This window comes from Mya arenaria, chromosome 16 (genome assembly GCF_026914265.1).
Source record: "Mya arenaria isolate MELC-2E11 chromosome 16, ASM2691426v1".
NCBI lineage: Eukaryota > Metazoa > Mollusca > Bivalvia > Myida > Myidae > Mya > Mya arenaria.
In genome coordinates, this window is record NC_069137.1 from 2795180 (window position 1) to 2810882 (window position 15703).

The window sequence follows — 15703 nt, forward strand, 5'->3', positions numbered from 1 at the left end:
TTATCACATGTGACCCAGTTTCCTATTTTTTTCATCACATGTGACCCAGTTTTAAACATAAGAGAGTTCATCAAGGAAAACATTCTGATCACGTTTCATGAATATTAGACCATATATAATGCCTCTAATGTGTTCCAAAGATTTTTCTAAGATCTGAGCTAGTGACCTAGTTTTTGATCCCATGTGACCCACTTTTACAAACGGTCCATATTTCATCAAGGGGTACATCCTGACCAAGTTTAAACATAATCTGACCAATCATTACCATGATATGGTTCCTGACAAGATTGGACCTAGTGATCTAATTTTCGATCTTGTGTGACCCAGTTGTATATACGTCCAAGAGTTCATCAAGGAAAACATTTTGATAAATTTTCATGAAGATTTGACCATGTATAATGATTTGACCTAGTGACCTAGTTTTTGACCCCATGTGACCCACTTTTACAAGTGGTGGATATTTGATCAAGGGAAACATTCTGACTAAGTTTGATTTTTTTTTATCAATGCCTACCAAGATATGGTTCCGGACGGTTGGACGGATTGACAGACAACGCAAAAACAATATACCCCTCCCGAAACCTTTGATTCGGCGGGGGAATATAAAGGATGTTAATTTTAACAAGCATCTTTATATATTAAAGCAAGAAGTGATATCATGAAACATAAAATAAGTTAAAAAGTTAACAGGTCTGAGTAAAATCCAGAGCAAAGCAAATAGTTATATAAATACTAAAATTATCATGTCAGAAAAAATATTAATTAAATCAATTAACACAGTCTCTTTTATCACGAAGTTATGTCCTCTACAAATGGAAATGTTGTGAAACCGAAGGGACAAAAAGGCTGATGCCAGTCTGAAAAATATTAAAGTTGTTTTCATTATTAAGATTAAAACTTGGACCTTTTATGCTTGCAAATCGCTTCTGAAGGAGATTATTCTGGGTCGAAAAAAACAAATAGTGGTAGGACCCCCAAACGGTTAATTTGCTTCTGTAGGGGGAGGTCTAGTTCAAAAGTGCCTTCCCCTCGTGGGTTATATGTTTAAATGGAATAGCCTTCAATAATATTGCATCACACTACTGAATCATTTTAAAGTTAAATATAGCAAAGCTTCAGTGTAAACTGTTCCCACTTTTTTCACATAAGTATTGTTACTTTCCATCATCATCCATTTTTTTTCTTTCCTTGCCTTTCGAAACTCTATTAGAGGTGTTCGAAAATAGAATTTTGTGTAATATGGAGAACTGATTATTCCATTCCACTTTTGCGTTTTCTATTTCAGCTGATCCTACGCCACATTGGTTCGTTGTGAATGTTATATTGAGAGGTGTCGGTTGAAGTTCCATTTTAACAACAACTTTGTAAGGATCCTCCGATGCTCTGAGGCAAATTGGTGAATCGAATTCGAGATCGTACGCGGACAAATCCTGTATTGTAGTTATGAAGCTGTAATTAAGCCTTGTACGAGCGATTTTGATGTTCATTTTAACGGTAAAGTCAAGATTAGGATCTACCGCTTTGGTTGTCTGCATACTTCCAAATCTTTCACCTAGTATATCGACTAACACAGATATTTCGGAAAAAGTGATGCCTTTACATATGATCAGACTCTTCCTAACAGTTATCTCATACATCGACTCAGATGAACTGCTGAATAAACCTGAGTTTCGCGAAGATGATTTTTGGCATGAGCTCCACGTAGTTTTACCGTTTTTGAATTCGAGTGTTTCCTTCTTGGGTAATCTGTGTGGATGGAATTCTTTTGTGGAGCAATTTTTAGGAAACTTTAGAATATCCTTTATTTCTTCTGCACTTAAAGTGCTTTCTACACATTCTGAAAATTCACCAACAGACATCGCTCCTAGACGGATATATTGGAACGCGTTACCAAGAGTGCTTTTAAAATGTTTTACAGAAATGTCGGATGGATTTTTTTTATTTTTATCTAGGTTTCTGTCTTTGTTAAGTCCATCTTTGATTTCATTTTTTTTTGCCCACTCGATTGCCCGACGAAGTATGGTCTTTTCAGCAACGTGAAACGTATCTCCTCTAAGTATGTATTCGAGACACATTTCAGAGACCTGTAAAAATCCATCCGTTTCGATCACCGTTATGGCATTTTGATCGATATAATCGCAAGCTGCATTTCTGAGACCGACGTTGTCATATAGCAAAGCGAGTTCTAGTATTCCACAAACGCTGTCGTCTCTGAAGATGCTTTGAATATATTGACTGCATAAGTTGATAAGTGCGGGTACTTGGTAGAAATATGCCATCTCAAACATCGGGCGGGCAGTGCTTTCTGTAATATGTGTCTTCTCTGAATACAAGTACCTGTAAAATCGAGAAAAAAACACTGATAGATCTCGACAGCTAAGACCGAGAAATTGTCAGGCATTTTATGAGTTTGTACAATTGAGCAAAAACATGGGTTTGGATACTTTTTCGAAATAGGGAGTACCACAATTAATACAAATGTTCTAATTTAACGAAAAGGATGAATAAATATCGAAAGCAATGGTTCTTATGACGAATACTGTGTTTAATTTGATAAAAATGTGCAGAAAACGCGGTATTTAAACCTTATGTGACGATAGTTGATCATAGTACACCTTTTATGACCCACAAGTCATTCAATATGTGTGCGTATTTCACCTATTAAATGCACCGTTACAATCGTGTAATCAGTAATTAATATGTTCCACAATGTTATATTTAGTAAGTAGTTAAAGGTTTATTATTCAAATTTTATGTTTGTTATACACGCATGTGTAATGATTGCATAGACCAGTAATACTTAAACGTTTAATAATCATCCATTTTGACACATAGTATGACTGATCAAGTGGGCAATTATATCTATCATAGAATACCATTTTCGAAAATGACTAAATCACATCAGTACTGAAGGCTACAGCCGACACATAATTTTCAAAATTATCGCTTTTGAAGACGAACAATATGCGTTAAAACTAAACGGTTAGGAATTATTTGATTAAGGTTAGACCATAATGTCAGTATATCTCTTGAGCATTCTCTTCGGTGTCTGTAGTTTCTCATTCCAAGATATAATGTTAAACGCATCCAGGCACACCCTGCATTTAAAAGACACCACAAACTATGGCCATCATACCTTACGTGCATTTATAAGTATGTGTTTTTGAATTGTACAGAACAATGTCAAATTAAATAGAATTATGAAAACGTTACCTTATAATATTTAATGCCAAATAAATCTGCAGCTTGGTGTCATTTGTAAATCAGAATTACACGGATCTAGTAGACGTAAGAATGATTAAAATGCACAAAAAACATATATGGTAACTTACTTTAAAAGTAAGTCCATGAGTTCGTAACTAAACGTTGAAATCTGTATTATATCTCCTTTGTCAGCCGCTGGACCAAACAACATGGCCTCAAAAACAGTGTTGCGCGACGCCAAGATCATCTTGTGGGCTTTTATGAACTGCACGTCTCCATTCTGAATAGACAAAAAAACATTTTTTGGTTAACTGTGGCGTTAAGAAAAATAATATCAACTGTAATATAATAGTAAAAAGGCACACAACATTACAATGCTATACTACCTTGTGAAGATGCACATCAATATACTGTAAACCGACGGTGTGAAAGGACTCAACATTCTACTGTTTTGTTGTATAATTTTAGTATGTTTATATATATTTATCAGTTATCAAAAAGCGGCTTCACCACTCGTAAACTAAATCGTTTGGTGCTCATTACTATGGTGTGAAGACACACATCATTCCACTATTATTCTATGATGTGAAGACACATACAGTTTTCCTGGTACGCTTTGGTTTAATTTTATAAAAAGAATTACACTATACCCTATTATACCGTTAAAGTATGCTTTTAAGACACACATTATGTAACTGTTATATTGCGGGTGACTACTCTCATCTTTTAAATGTTAAACGTAGGTGTTAAGACACAAAACATTATATGTATAAAATTATCGATCGCTATAGTTAAAAGCTTGTGTTTTTAAAAAGGAAAAAAAACACAATTAACCATGCTCAATTTTATGACGAAGAATACCAAGTCACCTAGTTTCTTGCAGGAATATTTTGGATATAATCAAAATGAGTTATTTAACATAACAAGCAAAACAGTAACGTTTTAAATCTACACAGCATACACTATTCAAAGAAAAATAAACGTGACAAATGTACTAGATTAGGCCTTGTTATGGTTAAATCATATTGACCTATAATAAACTTTGCCCATGGTTATGTTCATTGATAATGGGTTTGAGCGAATATTCGAATATCATTTAATGAATGTCAACATAAGTATTGTATAGGACATTCGGACAGACGGGATGAAACAATGCAATGCACTCATAAATAATTTATCTTGTAAAAATATCAAAAAAAAGATTTTAAAAGGTATTTCTTTTTGGGTTTGTGCAAATGGAACAAAATGGAAACACATTCTTTCAATACACGGTTCATCATGCATTTAGGCGTTACACATGGCCATTTGGGAAAAACAATATTTTATTATTTTAAGATATAAAAATAAAATAACATATAGGTGATTATTATGTTACAAAATATGTAAGTGTGCAAATCTTGCCACACTTCAAACGCGTTCGAAATACTTAATACGGGCTCTAAACCGAGCGAAGCTCGGCAGAGCCCTATTACGGTCACACATAGCACTACTTTCGTTCAAAAGTTGCACATACTATCAGCCTGAAAAAAAGACGTAACTGTGATGGAACCAGTATTTTTTCTGTTCATAAACTATATTGAGCGCGTGCATGCCGGACACCAACGTCATCAGAGCGTGACGACACGAAAAAAACAGGCCCATGAAATTTAAACTATGCGATGCGGCGAAATAGCGCCCCACTAGTTATTAAAATAATTCAAAATATGCTTATAAACAATCACTATGAATACTTTTGGTGAACCTCAACAATGGATGAGTGAGATGTTTTGACTGAGATCAAAGGATGGGAACACCTTTGAATTGAAACTAAAAAGATATACTGGAATTGTGTGACAGGTGAACTCTTGTGCCATGCAACACCACTTTTGTGTCAATTAAGTTGGGCGAGAAAGGTGCGGGAGTGGTATCCCCTCCTGCCAAGTGAAACCATGGCTGAGCGCAAGATTATGACTGAAAAGATCAATGGACGGTTGCGGTCTGACATCATGTGAATGATAAAAATTGTATGTAATATTAAAATATTTGATATGTAAAAATATACGACCAAAAGTGGATTATTTGTTTATTATATGTATCATAGAGTACACAGTGACAAACACAATTTTTATAATTCTCAGACCAAGAGATCACCCAAGGGACCGAATCGCCCCAATCAGATAGCTCGACTGGCCACAACTGCAGTCCAAATACCAGGTAACAGAAATGCAACACCACTTTTTTGTGACAGATGTTATTAAATTAAGAAGTTGGAATGGGAGGGTGCGGGAGGGGTTTCCCCTTCTGCCAAAAAAACCCATGGCGGAGTGCAAGATTATGACTGAAAAGATAAATGGACGGTTGCGATCCAACATCATGGCTTTGTGAGCATTGTGACTGTAAAGATGAATGGTTTTGCTTTGATCCACAGATTGTGTGAAAGATTGCAAATAAATAGTGCCGAGTGACCCCTCGTGCCAAGCAACACTATGGGAGATGAGAGATTGTGACTGAATATGTTGAGATAAAGGCTGACACCATAAGAGTGCAAGGTTGTGATTGAAAGACAAATCGGCAAATGCGGGTTGATGGTTTTGCTGTGGGCCACTGATCGTGTGAAATATTGTAACTAAATAGTCAGTCCAGGGTGTGGAGAAGGCGAACCATCCTGCCAAACAATCCCAATGACTGAGTGATAGTTGCCATACCCTTACAATGAAACAACATGGCTTTGTGAGAGAATCATCAATGTTTCTAAAATACACTTACTTTACAGGTGCACCTGTATGTTATCAAGCTGTGCAATTCTTTATTCATACGTTCTGTTCTATATATATTTTAAAACTTTAAAATGGAGTTGCACCTCTTACATAAATACAACTGCACCTCTGTATTTACGATGGAGGTGCACATCTTCAATATACCAATGCACCTCTATATTTAGACCGCCATGCCTTTTCTTAGACATGCACCTTAGAAAATTAGGTGCAACTCCATTTTTTCAATTTACATCGCCGATTAGTAATTTTTCACCCAAATGGTAAGTCAAACTGTACTGGCTTGCTCACACTCAATTTCATGGTCAAGTTTGTTATAAAATTGCCATTGTGTCAAAATTTCTGCTTAAAGAAGTTTGTGCTGTTGACAGTAAATACTGTAAACACTATCTGCGATTCACTCAAATCTGCATGCGATAATGCACCAGTCAATTGTACCCCACCCCCCCCCCCCAGATCCGGGGAATAGTATGGACTTTGACATTTGGTCCAGCCAACCCTGGCTAAAATCACCGCCCTGGGGGGACGAACAGATGGTAAGGTCCCCGCCAAATGCCCCTGCACCCCAGTGACCCTAGGTAAGGCCCATTCCCCGCTATATTAAAAGCGAAGACAAAACCACCGCATACACCCGGCACTGCGGGCCACCTGAAAGGTAAACACACGGCCCATTTCTCCGTCTATCCCCTATATACCCCCGAACCTGGGGGGCGTGGTTACAATTGACTGGTGCATAAGACCCCAGCTTCTCGATAAATCTTAAGCGTAACAGACTTAAAAAGCTTGAACCTTTTATAAAATATTTCCATAAATTAGGACAAAGAAACATGACATACAAAATAAAAAAGTCATGTACATACAGTGTACTAATGCTCAATAGCAATATGTTTGGTCATAAAGAAGTTGTGTTACTATAGTTTAGATTTCAGTGTAAATCACTTGTAAATGGGATATGTAAGATTAGCACAAATTACAGACTTTTTGTATTTCAGAATGCATCCATGCCACCTGGTTTTTGACATTACTGTTGTGGACAGATTTTCAGCAATGCAGGTATTGCCATGTTATGTATTACTGGAGGCAATAAGTTTGGAAAAAACCCCAGACTTTTGTCAAGGTCTCCCTGAAATAAATTGCCATTATTTTTCTTGCTCTTTCATATTAACATTCGCTTGTTATGACATCATGATCAGTGTTTATTTCAATAACTCATTGATGAACTGTTTCTTTCCGAATTGAATTTCTTTCATGCCGTTTTTGTTGCGGCTTTGAAATAATATCGTTTTCTAATAAAAGCTGCTGACCTTCATTGGTCTTTGGACTGTATTGTGCATCTATTCGCACATTTTGTTTGCTCTTTTAAGCAAACATTGCATTAATTGCAAACAAGTATCACAACTTACTACACATGTTGCAGAATTATGTTTCATTTAGTGTGCATATGATTTTAAGCTTATGAACATGAACAACATCTACTTAAACAATCACAGCAACATAATGAGATCCCTATCTAATGAAATATTGCTACTTTTCATTCATTCATACTGTCAATCATTCATGAACCTATTCATTTACTTGAAGTTAATACATTGAAAAAATTTACATCTCTGATGGCAACAGCAATAAAAAGTGAGTAGGGGGATTGAGATAAGTACCTTTTCCCTTTATGCATTAAAGAAAAACCCTAAATACACTCAAAATGTCTTAAAGGGTACACCAGATTGGCACCAAAAATATTATTTTCTGTAGCGAATGTCGGTACAAATGTTTCATAAAATTTAATCAAAACGTTCAACCTGTGAGAGTGCAGCTTTAATAAATTAAAACACTAATTTATTGTTTATTTTATATAGCCATCCTGGTTGCTGAAGCCACAAAGGTATTTTCAAGGACAAGAACCAATGCTGATCAAAACATGGTCTAGTGATGGAATTCCATACCCGTTCTTGGCAAGGATTTTTTAGAAAGGAATATTGTCTGCAAGTAAGAATGATTTCTTAGAAAGTCTGGTTAAAAGGCTTTCAAAATGCATCTTGGTACTCGATTAGTAAAGAATAACCTTTGAGTTGTTAAAAAAGTTATTGCAAATTGTCCAAAAGACTATATATTTAATATTTTTTGTCATAAATATTTTGGAATTAATGAACTTTTCTGCACATTTATCACATTGATGCACCAGTCAATTGTAACCTTGGACCCTCCAGGTCCAGTGGTAAACCGGGGATAGCCGGGGAAAAGGGCTGTGTTTTTACAATTCAGGTGTCCCTGCAGTGCCGGATGAATGTGTTGGTTTTGTTTTGGTGCAAAATATAGCAGTGCAGGGGCATTTGGTGGGTATTTTAACATCATTTCTTCCCTGCAGGGCGGGGATTTTACCCTTGGTTGGCTGGACTGAAAGTCAAAGTCCCCGCTATTCCCCGGGCTTGGGTGGTGTTTACAATTTACTGGAGCATAATTCCTATATAAAAGGCTATGCATGTCTCAAATGAGTGTTTACAGGCATTTTTCATACTTTTACAGTAGAAGAAGATCTTATTCTGTGTCAAACATTGATTTTGTGTCTTGCTTGCAGAATATGATGTGCCAATAAGCTCCAGTTTGCTGCGGCTTTTCGCCCATGCCAGTGGTCCTGCAATCTTGATCCAGGAGTTGCAACTCTGAATCTAATATTTCAGAATGAAGATGTTAGTTAACTTTGTAGTACTTGTTTATGTGTAAATGATTCCAAAGAGTGAGATTTATACTAATCAGGTGTACATAAGCAACTTATAGACACTGGTTAAGAGCTGTAATCTTAATTTTAAGGCAAATCTAGCCTTCAAAACATATACTTTAAGCATTTTCATTTTAAACTTAGCATAATTATGCTATCACTGCATTTTCTACATCATGTAGCCATCTCATACAAAACAATAGCAGTTGTCATTAATCTTTTAGTTTTGGTGTTTTTTGCCATTCCCTTTGCTGCGCCATTTGTCCCTGGAAGCATTTCAGTTTGGCTCTATGTCAGTTTTTATATAAACGCTAAGCTGATAAAGTGGAATAATCTTATTTTGCTTTGAAAAATCTTAATAGAGTAGACAGGCCATATTATTATATATATATATATATATATATATATATATATATATATATATATATATATATATATATATATATATATATATATATATATATATATATATATATATATATATATAAACTTTACTTGGTCAGATTAATCCAATGCATGGGGAAATAATGGCAGTTTAAAAGTTTGCGGCTTACCGATTGATGGAAATGGCTATTTCTGCTTTTTATGAAAACACCACAAGTGCTTATACTCATTCTAAAAGTGTTTAATATATCATTGCCAAACTTTCAGCATGTGTTGCATACAGCCTGAAATTGAACTATAGAAGTTTTGAAGTCTGTTTTTGCAAAAATATTATATGAAAATATAATTATAGTACATTTTTGTTCTGATAATGTTGTGAACAGTTAAATTGCTTTATTGTGCATATATTACAAGTTTACAACATAAATATATATGTATCAATAACAATAACTAATGATTTGTTGAATAATCTATGTGCTTGTTTTAGCTCACCTGAGCACAAAGTGCTCAAGGTGAGCTATTGTGATCGCCCTGTGTTCGTCATCCGTCGTAGTTGTCCGTCGTCGTCCGTCATCAACAATTTGACTGTTAACACTCTAGAGGTCACAGTTTGGGCACTATCTTAATGAAACTTGGTCAGAATGTTACTCTCAATAAAATATTGGACGAGTTCGATATTAGGTCATCAGGGGTTAAAAACTAGGTCACCCGGTCAAATTAAAGGAAAAGCTTGTTAACACTATAGAATTCACATTTATGACTGTATCTTCAGGAGACTTTGTCAGAATGTTAATATTGATAATCTCTAGGTCAAGTTTGAATCTGGTTCAAGTGTGGTCAAAAACTAGGTCACCTGGTCAAATTGAATAAAAAGCTTGTTAATACTCTAGGCCCCAATTTCTCGAAACTTCTTAAGCTTAACAGGCTTAAGTAGCTTTTAATATTTCAATTACTCAAAATACATACTTGAATGGAATTTGGTAAATGAAAATGGTTTAATTTAACTAACATATAGATAATTCCTATTTAAAGTATAAAAACACTTAAAGAAGTAAATATTATCCAAATTATTGAAAACCAAATATAGTTAGTTTAGCTTAATCCGGTTATAAGGGACTTAAGCAGTTTCGAGAAATTGAGGTCTGAGGTCTCATTTACGACTGTATCTTCCTGAAAGTTGGTCACAGTGATTATATTGATTAGCTCTAGGCCAAGTTCGATCTTAGTCATGTGCGGTCAAAAACTAGGTCATTAGGTCAAATCATAGGAAAAGCTTGTTACCACTCTAGAAGTCACATTTATGACTGTATGTTCATTATACTTTGTCAGAATGTTTATATTGATTAGCTATAGGCAAAGTTCGAATCTGGGTCATGTGCAGTCAAAAACTAGATCACCAGGTCAAGTAATAGGAAATGCATGTTAACACTCTAGAGGCCACATTTATGACCATATGTTCATGGAACTTGATCATATTATTATTCTTAATGATCTGTATTGGGTTAGATGAGCGATACAGGGCCGTCAGGGCCCTCTTGTTTTTTAACTGTTAAAGATGTATAATTCAGTTTAAAGACTCATACTTTAAATAATTAAATATTTTCATACTTTCTGCATACATCGTTATATTCAATGATGGAATGGTGCTAACAACATCAAATACAGGGAATTTATATTCATTTCAAACTGCTAAGGTGGTCAAACCATTTTTCCAGGTTATTTGCAGAACCTTAAAAATCTAAAATATACACAATGCTGTTAAAATATTAAAATATAAAATATTAAAATAGTTTAGTACAGGTTAATTGTCAGATGACTGTAATAATTAGTTTTAAATAAACTCAATCTGTTTCGTTTACCTTCTTATGTTTAAAGTAGGAATCATTTATTTGTACTGTAAATGCTTGTATGATATTCAGTATTAGGTAAATTAATATACTTGTGTTTGTTATTATGAGTTTTTTTCAAACATTAAAATATTAAATTTGCTTTGCATTGCCTTAACCTTACTTGTTATGCACCTTAATAATCTAATTGGTGTAGACAAATTCATAGTATGTCGTATAAAATGAATTTTTGCCTTTGACAATTGTTTACCTAAGAAAAAATGTACTGCATTAGCAGTTTCTGCAGTTGATTACATACCTAGAGCCCGTTTAAGGCAGTGCCTTATTTCATATTATGACCAACCTTAGTTAAATCTTAAGTAATAAAATTTCGTTGATGTGAAATTCCATATAAATAAAGAAGTTTCGCTTTGTTTATTTGTGAACTGTTTTTATAGATATTGATGTTGTAAATATACCACTGACCTCTGCAGTACATTCCAGGGTCACATCTGTCCACAAACTGTTCTCATAAGCGTACAGCAAGCTCTCAGGAACACCTTTGTCTTCTTGCCAAGGCCTCTCTGTAGGAGACTTCCCTTTGTTGGTTCTATCATCAATTTCCTCCGTAGACACGTCAGTTCCGTCAGAATTTTCCTTGTTTGATGCCATCTTAACAAACGTTTGCCAACACTAAAACACAAAACTGCTATAAAATTATGAGATCAGTTTTAGCCTTCTAATACTTACATTCCATGTTTGTTCGCCACTCATTGATGTGTGATAAAATCACGAAAAATAATATTGATCAATCTTTATCGCTGTAAGGTTTGTTTACTTAATACGAGTTTGAGTTATTTTGTGACATACTGGTTAGGGACTACTTTTTCGCCCGTACCAATTACCACGGAAAGTTCACGTGCACGTAACGTTTCATGGAACATTTATCTGCACAGAAAGCTGCAAGTACAAGTGAACCTGCAAGTCGTGCTTCATACAACAATTACCTGCACGGGAAGGTGCACGTACAAGTGCACGTGCACGTCGTGCTTCATGCAACATTTACCTGCACGCGAACCTATACGTACAAGTTCACGTGCACGTCGTGCTTCATGCAAAATTTACCAGCACAGGAAGCTGTAAGTACAAGTGAACCTGCACGTCGTGCTTCAAATAACAATTACCTCCATGGGAAGCTACACGTACAAGTTCACGTGCACGTCGTGCTTCATGCAACATTTACCTGCACGGGAACCTATACGTACAAGTTCACGTGCACGTCTTCATTCACGGAACATTTACCTGCACGGGATGCTGCACGTTCAAGTTCACGTACACGTCGTGCTTCATGGAACATTTATCTGCACGAGAAGCTACACGTACAAGTTCACGTACACGATGTGCTTCATGGAACATTTACCTGCACGGGATGCTACACGTACAAGTTCACGTACACGTCGTGCTTCATGGAACATATACCTGCACGGGAAGCTACACGTACAAGTTCACGTACACGTCGTGTTTCATGCAACATTTACCTGCACGGGAAGCTATACGTACAAGTTCACGTACACGTCGTGCTTCATGGAACATTTACCTGCACGGGATGCTACACGTACAAGTTCACGTACACGTCGTGCTTCATGGAACATTTACCTGCACGGGAAGCTATACGTACAAGTTCACGTACACGTCGTGCTTCATGGAACATTTACCTGCACGGGATGCTACACGTACAAGTTCACGTACACGTCGTGCTTCATGGAACATATACCTGCACGGGAAGCTACACGTACAAGTTCACGTACACGTCGTGTTTCATGGAACATTTACCTGCACGGGGAGCTACACGTACAAGTTCACGTACACGTCGTGCTTCATGGAACATTTACCTGCACGGGATGCTACACGTACAAGTTCACGTACACGTCGTGCTTCATGGAACATTTACCTGCACGGGAAGCTATACGTACAAGTTCACGTACACGTCGTGCTTCATGGAACATTTACCTGCACGGGAAGCTACACGTACAAGTTCACGTACACGTCGTGATTCATGGAACATTTACATGCATGGAACGCTACACGTACAAGTTTACGTGCACGTCGTGTTTCATGCAATATTTTCCTGCACGGGAAGCTACACGTACAAGTTCACGTGCACGTCGTGTTTAATGCAACATTTACCTGCACGGGAAGCTACACGTACAAGTTCACGTGTACGTCGTGTTTAATGGAACATTTACCTGCAATGAAAGCTACACGTACAAGTTCACGTACACGTCGTGTTTCGCATCCTCTTTAAACCGAAAAATTACTTCAGGCTCGGCCTTCAACTGTGTATCTGATATCATCGTGTACATAATACATGTAACATCTGTTAGCACGAAGCGTATCAAATTCTTAAAGTTTCACAAATCGAGGTATATATTTTGATCATCATTTTTGGAAAAAAAAGTTAACATTAATGGCTTCAGAAAAATGTCGTCTAATAAAACATATTGCTGTTTTATATTTAAGTTATATGCCACGACGTTAATGAGCATGATATTATTTTCTTTTTAAATCAGACATTTTGTAACCAAGATGTTGATGGTCAGGTCATTAGTAAATATATAACTAAGTTTGAAAATTAAAAACATATATATTTCATTTCTCATCATGTAAAACAAACATAAGACTAAACTTAACTTATGTCACTCACATTTTATTTACGTATGGATGTTTACATGTTTTAAATTGATAGATTGAAAGTTCGTATTATACTAGTTTAGTATTAAAATAACATGTCAATAGTAAGAAAACATTCGTACGTACGTATATATACCTATAAACTAATTCTAATCCTCTTGTATCCTTCAAATGAATAAGAGAAATCAAAATGCGTTCATCACGTTCATCATGTGTTCAGTCGATTTTCCGGAAATAAAGGTAAGATGCAGTATAAGTGATACTTGGGAAATATCGGGGATTTCCCTTGTAGATTAGGCCGTACTTGATAAACTTGATCGCTGTAAGCTATCTGAAGCCTTAACGTTCTATTGGATATTTCATATGACAGTGAGATAATACTGTCACATCAATACAACCGAACGAGATGAACAAGAGTCACCAGAGGTTTTTCAAAACGTGCTATACCAGTTTAGATAAAATACAATCAGAGAAAGTTTGAATGTTGAATACTAGTAATTACGCCGAATGGATTAAATATGTAATGTAGCAACCCAGATGAGCCAAAACATATCAGCTGTGTGGAGTACTATATTGGTACAAAAGGGATACACATTATAAGACTAAGTCTGCCACTCTGGTTTCTTACTATATCTGTTTCCTTCCATTCTACATATATTAGAATAAGAATTAGAAAATTGTAGATAATAAAAAAAACAGCAAACAAAAACATGTGCATGCATCGAAAGAACATCCTGCAATGTTTCTAAACAGTGGTTTGACAATGACATATTTTAAACACATTTCTTGGAGAAATATCTAACTGATTTGCGTAATTGAACACAAACTAGGAGAAAGAGACGGCCATGTACTCGACGTCGTAAAGTAACGGACTAGCAGGGGGACCCTCACCCCGTACGTCTTCACAATTGACATTCGAAAGCTTTTCAGAACCTGCGTTACGCTAAAGCAAATGTAATCAATGAATTTAGAGTCATACGGTGTATATGGTCGATAATGAAGATTCCCATTGCGATCTTGAATCATGCGACTGTGTGCACTGCTAGCTCCATTGGTTGACATACTGTCTAGCGCTCCAAGGATCCTCGTTTCAGCATTACATTGGCCATACTTCATACCCCAAAGTGCACGTAACAGATTACAGAGGTGGACGATAAATGACTGGTATGGCACGGAATACTGGTCTGGTCCCATAACGTTTATATTCGAGATTAAGCATCGACATTTTAAAGAGTGGATGAATGCAGTATCCAATATTTTGAAGGCAGCAATTTATGCAGCTAGCTTAGCTCGTAGAGTTATTGCCTTGTAGTCCGGGTATCCCCGTTTCGAGGGTCACCTTCTGCAAACACCATTGTACCCAACATTTTACGGTACCAAAATAACATGGTTATTGCCAAGTATGACTCTAAGAGGATGTCTGGTCCAATAAAAGTATCAAAAATGTTAAGCCCGAGAACGTTTAAAAGGGAAAGAGTGTAATATCATAGCAAAGTTGGTAAGAGAGCTATGGTCTAGTGCTCAAGGGGCCGTGAGTTCAGGTCATACATCGGCCAGACAATTTCCTTTAATGCCTTAAATGTTATTTAATAATAGATACGCATCATCCCGATTGTCTATCCTACAATGTTTATAAAACAAAATCTGAATACTAAACAGGCTATACAGATGTTGTAAAACACCCATGTTTTGTATATTGGCGATAAGATAGACATAATGCCTGTCTTAAGTTATTTATATACAATACATAAACACTTGTAATAACAACTGTCATTGGTGCTTCCGAAGCACACACATTGATTTGATTATAAACTTTAAAGCTGCACTCCCACATTTTTACCGTTTTTACAACTTGTTTAATTGTTTGTCAGTGATAAACCAGTGATAAAAGACTGCTGAAAATATATGACTGAAACCGTTACTAACAGTTTAAGAAATATTCCTTAAACGATTCTTGAACTTTAATATAAAACATACAATCTAATGCGTTATCAGCAGTCTTATATGACTGGGTTACATGCATTTTCGCAAAGATTGGCTCGTTTCTCGACAAAAAAAATGAAGTTGTCAAAACATTCGTTCTATGAGAGTGCAGCTTTAACACGGCTTATTTGATATGATAATCACCATTT

General features: G+C 36.0%; 1 protein-coding gene across 5 annotated transcripts; it reads right to left on the reverse strand.

Annotated features, from left to right (window-relative positions):
• Window positions 1-305: 305 nt before the first annotated feature.
• Window positions 306-13848, reverse strand: LOC128222575 (BTB/POZ domain-containing protein 3-like). Of its 5 annotated transcripts, XM_052931654.1 has the most exons (5): window positions 13698-13848; window positions 13068-13126; window positions 11367-11573; window positions 3333-3484; window positions 306-2337 (listed from the first exon to the last, which is right to left on the reverse strand). In XM_052931654.1, the coding sequence occupies exons 3-5, from the start codon at window positions 11550-11552 to the stop codon at window positions 1155-1157; spliced, it is 1521 nt and encodes a 506-aa protein (XP_052787614.1). In that variant the 5' UTR covers window positions 11553-11573; window positions 13068-13126; window positions 13698-13848; the 3' UTR covers window positions 306-1154. The 5 variants fall into 5 exon arrangements, with proteins under 5 accessions (XP_052787614.1, XP_052787613.1, XP_052787612.1 ...); XM_052931653.1 differs by lacking the exon at window positions 13068-13126 and having other exon boundaries at window positions 11367-11586; window positions 13708-13846; XM_052931652.1 differs by lacking the exon at window positions 13068-13126 and having other exon boundaries at window positions 13708-13845.
• Between the last annotated feature and the right edge of the window lie 1855 nt (window positions 13849-15703).

What these genes read in the sequence shown, in the direction of transcription:
- LOC128222575 (XM_052931654.1), bottom strand. Translation starts at nt 11,552, where the DNA reads ATGGCATCAAACAAGGAAAATTCTGACGGAACTGACGTGTCTACGGAG. An exon ending in CCCTGGAATGTACTGCAGAG is followed by an intron (nt 3,485 to 11,366) that starts GTCAGTGGTATA and finishes TTGTCTATTCAG; the next exon opens with AATGGAGACGTGCAGTTCAT. An exon ending in CTCATGGACTTACTTTTAAA is followed by an intron (nt 2,338 to 3,332) that starts GTAAGTTACCAT and finishes TCGATTTTACAG; the next exon opens with GTACTTGTATTCAGAGAAGA.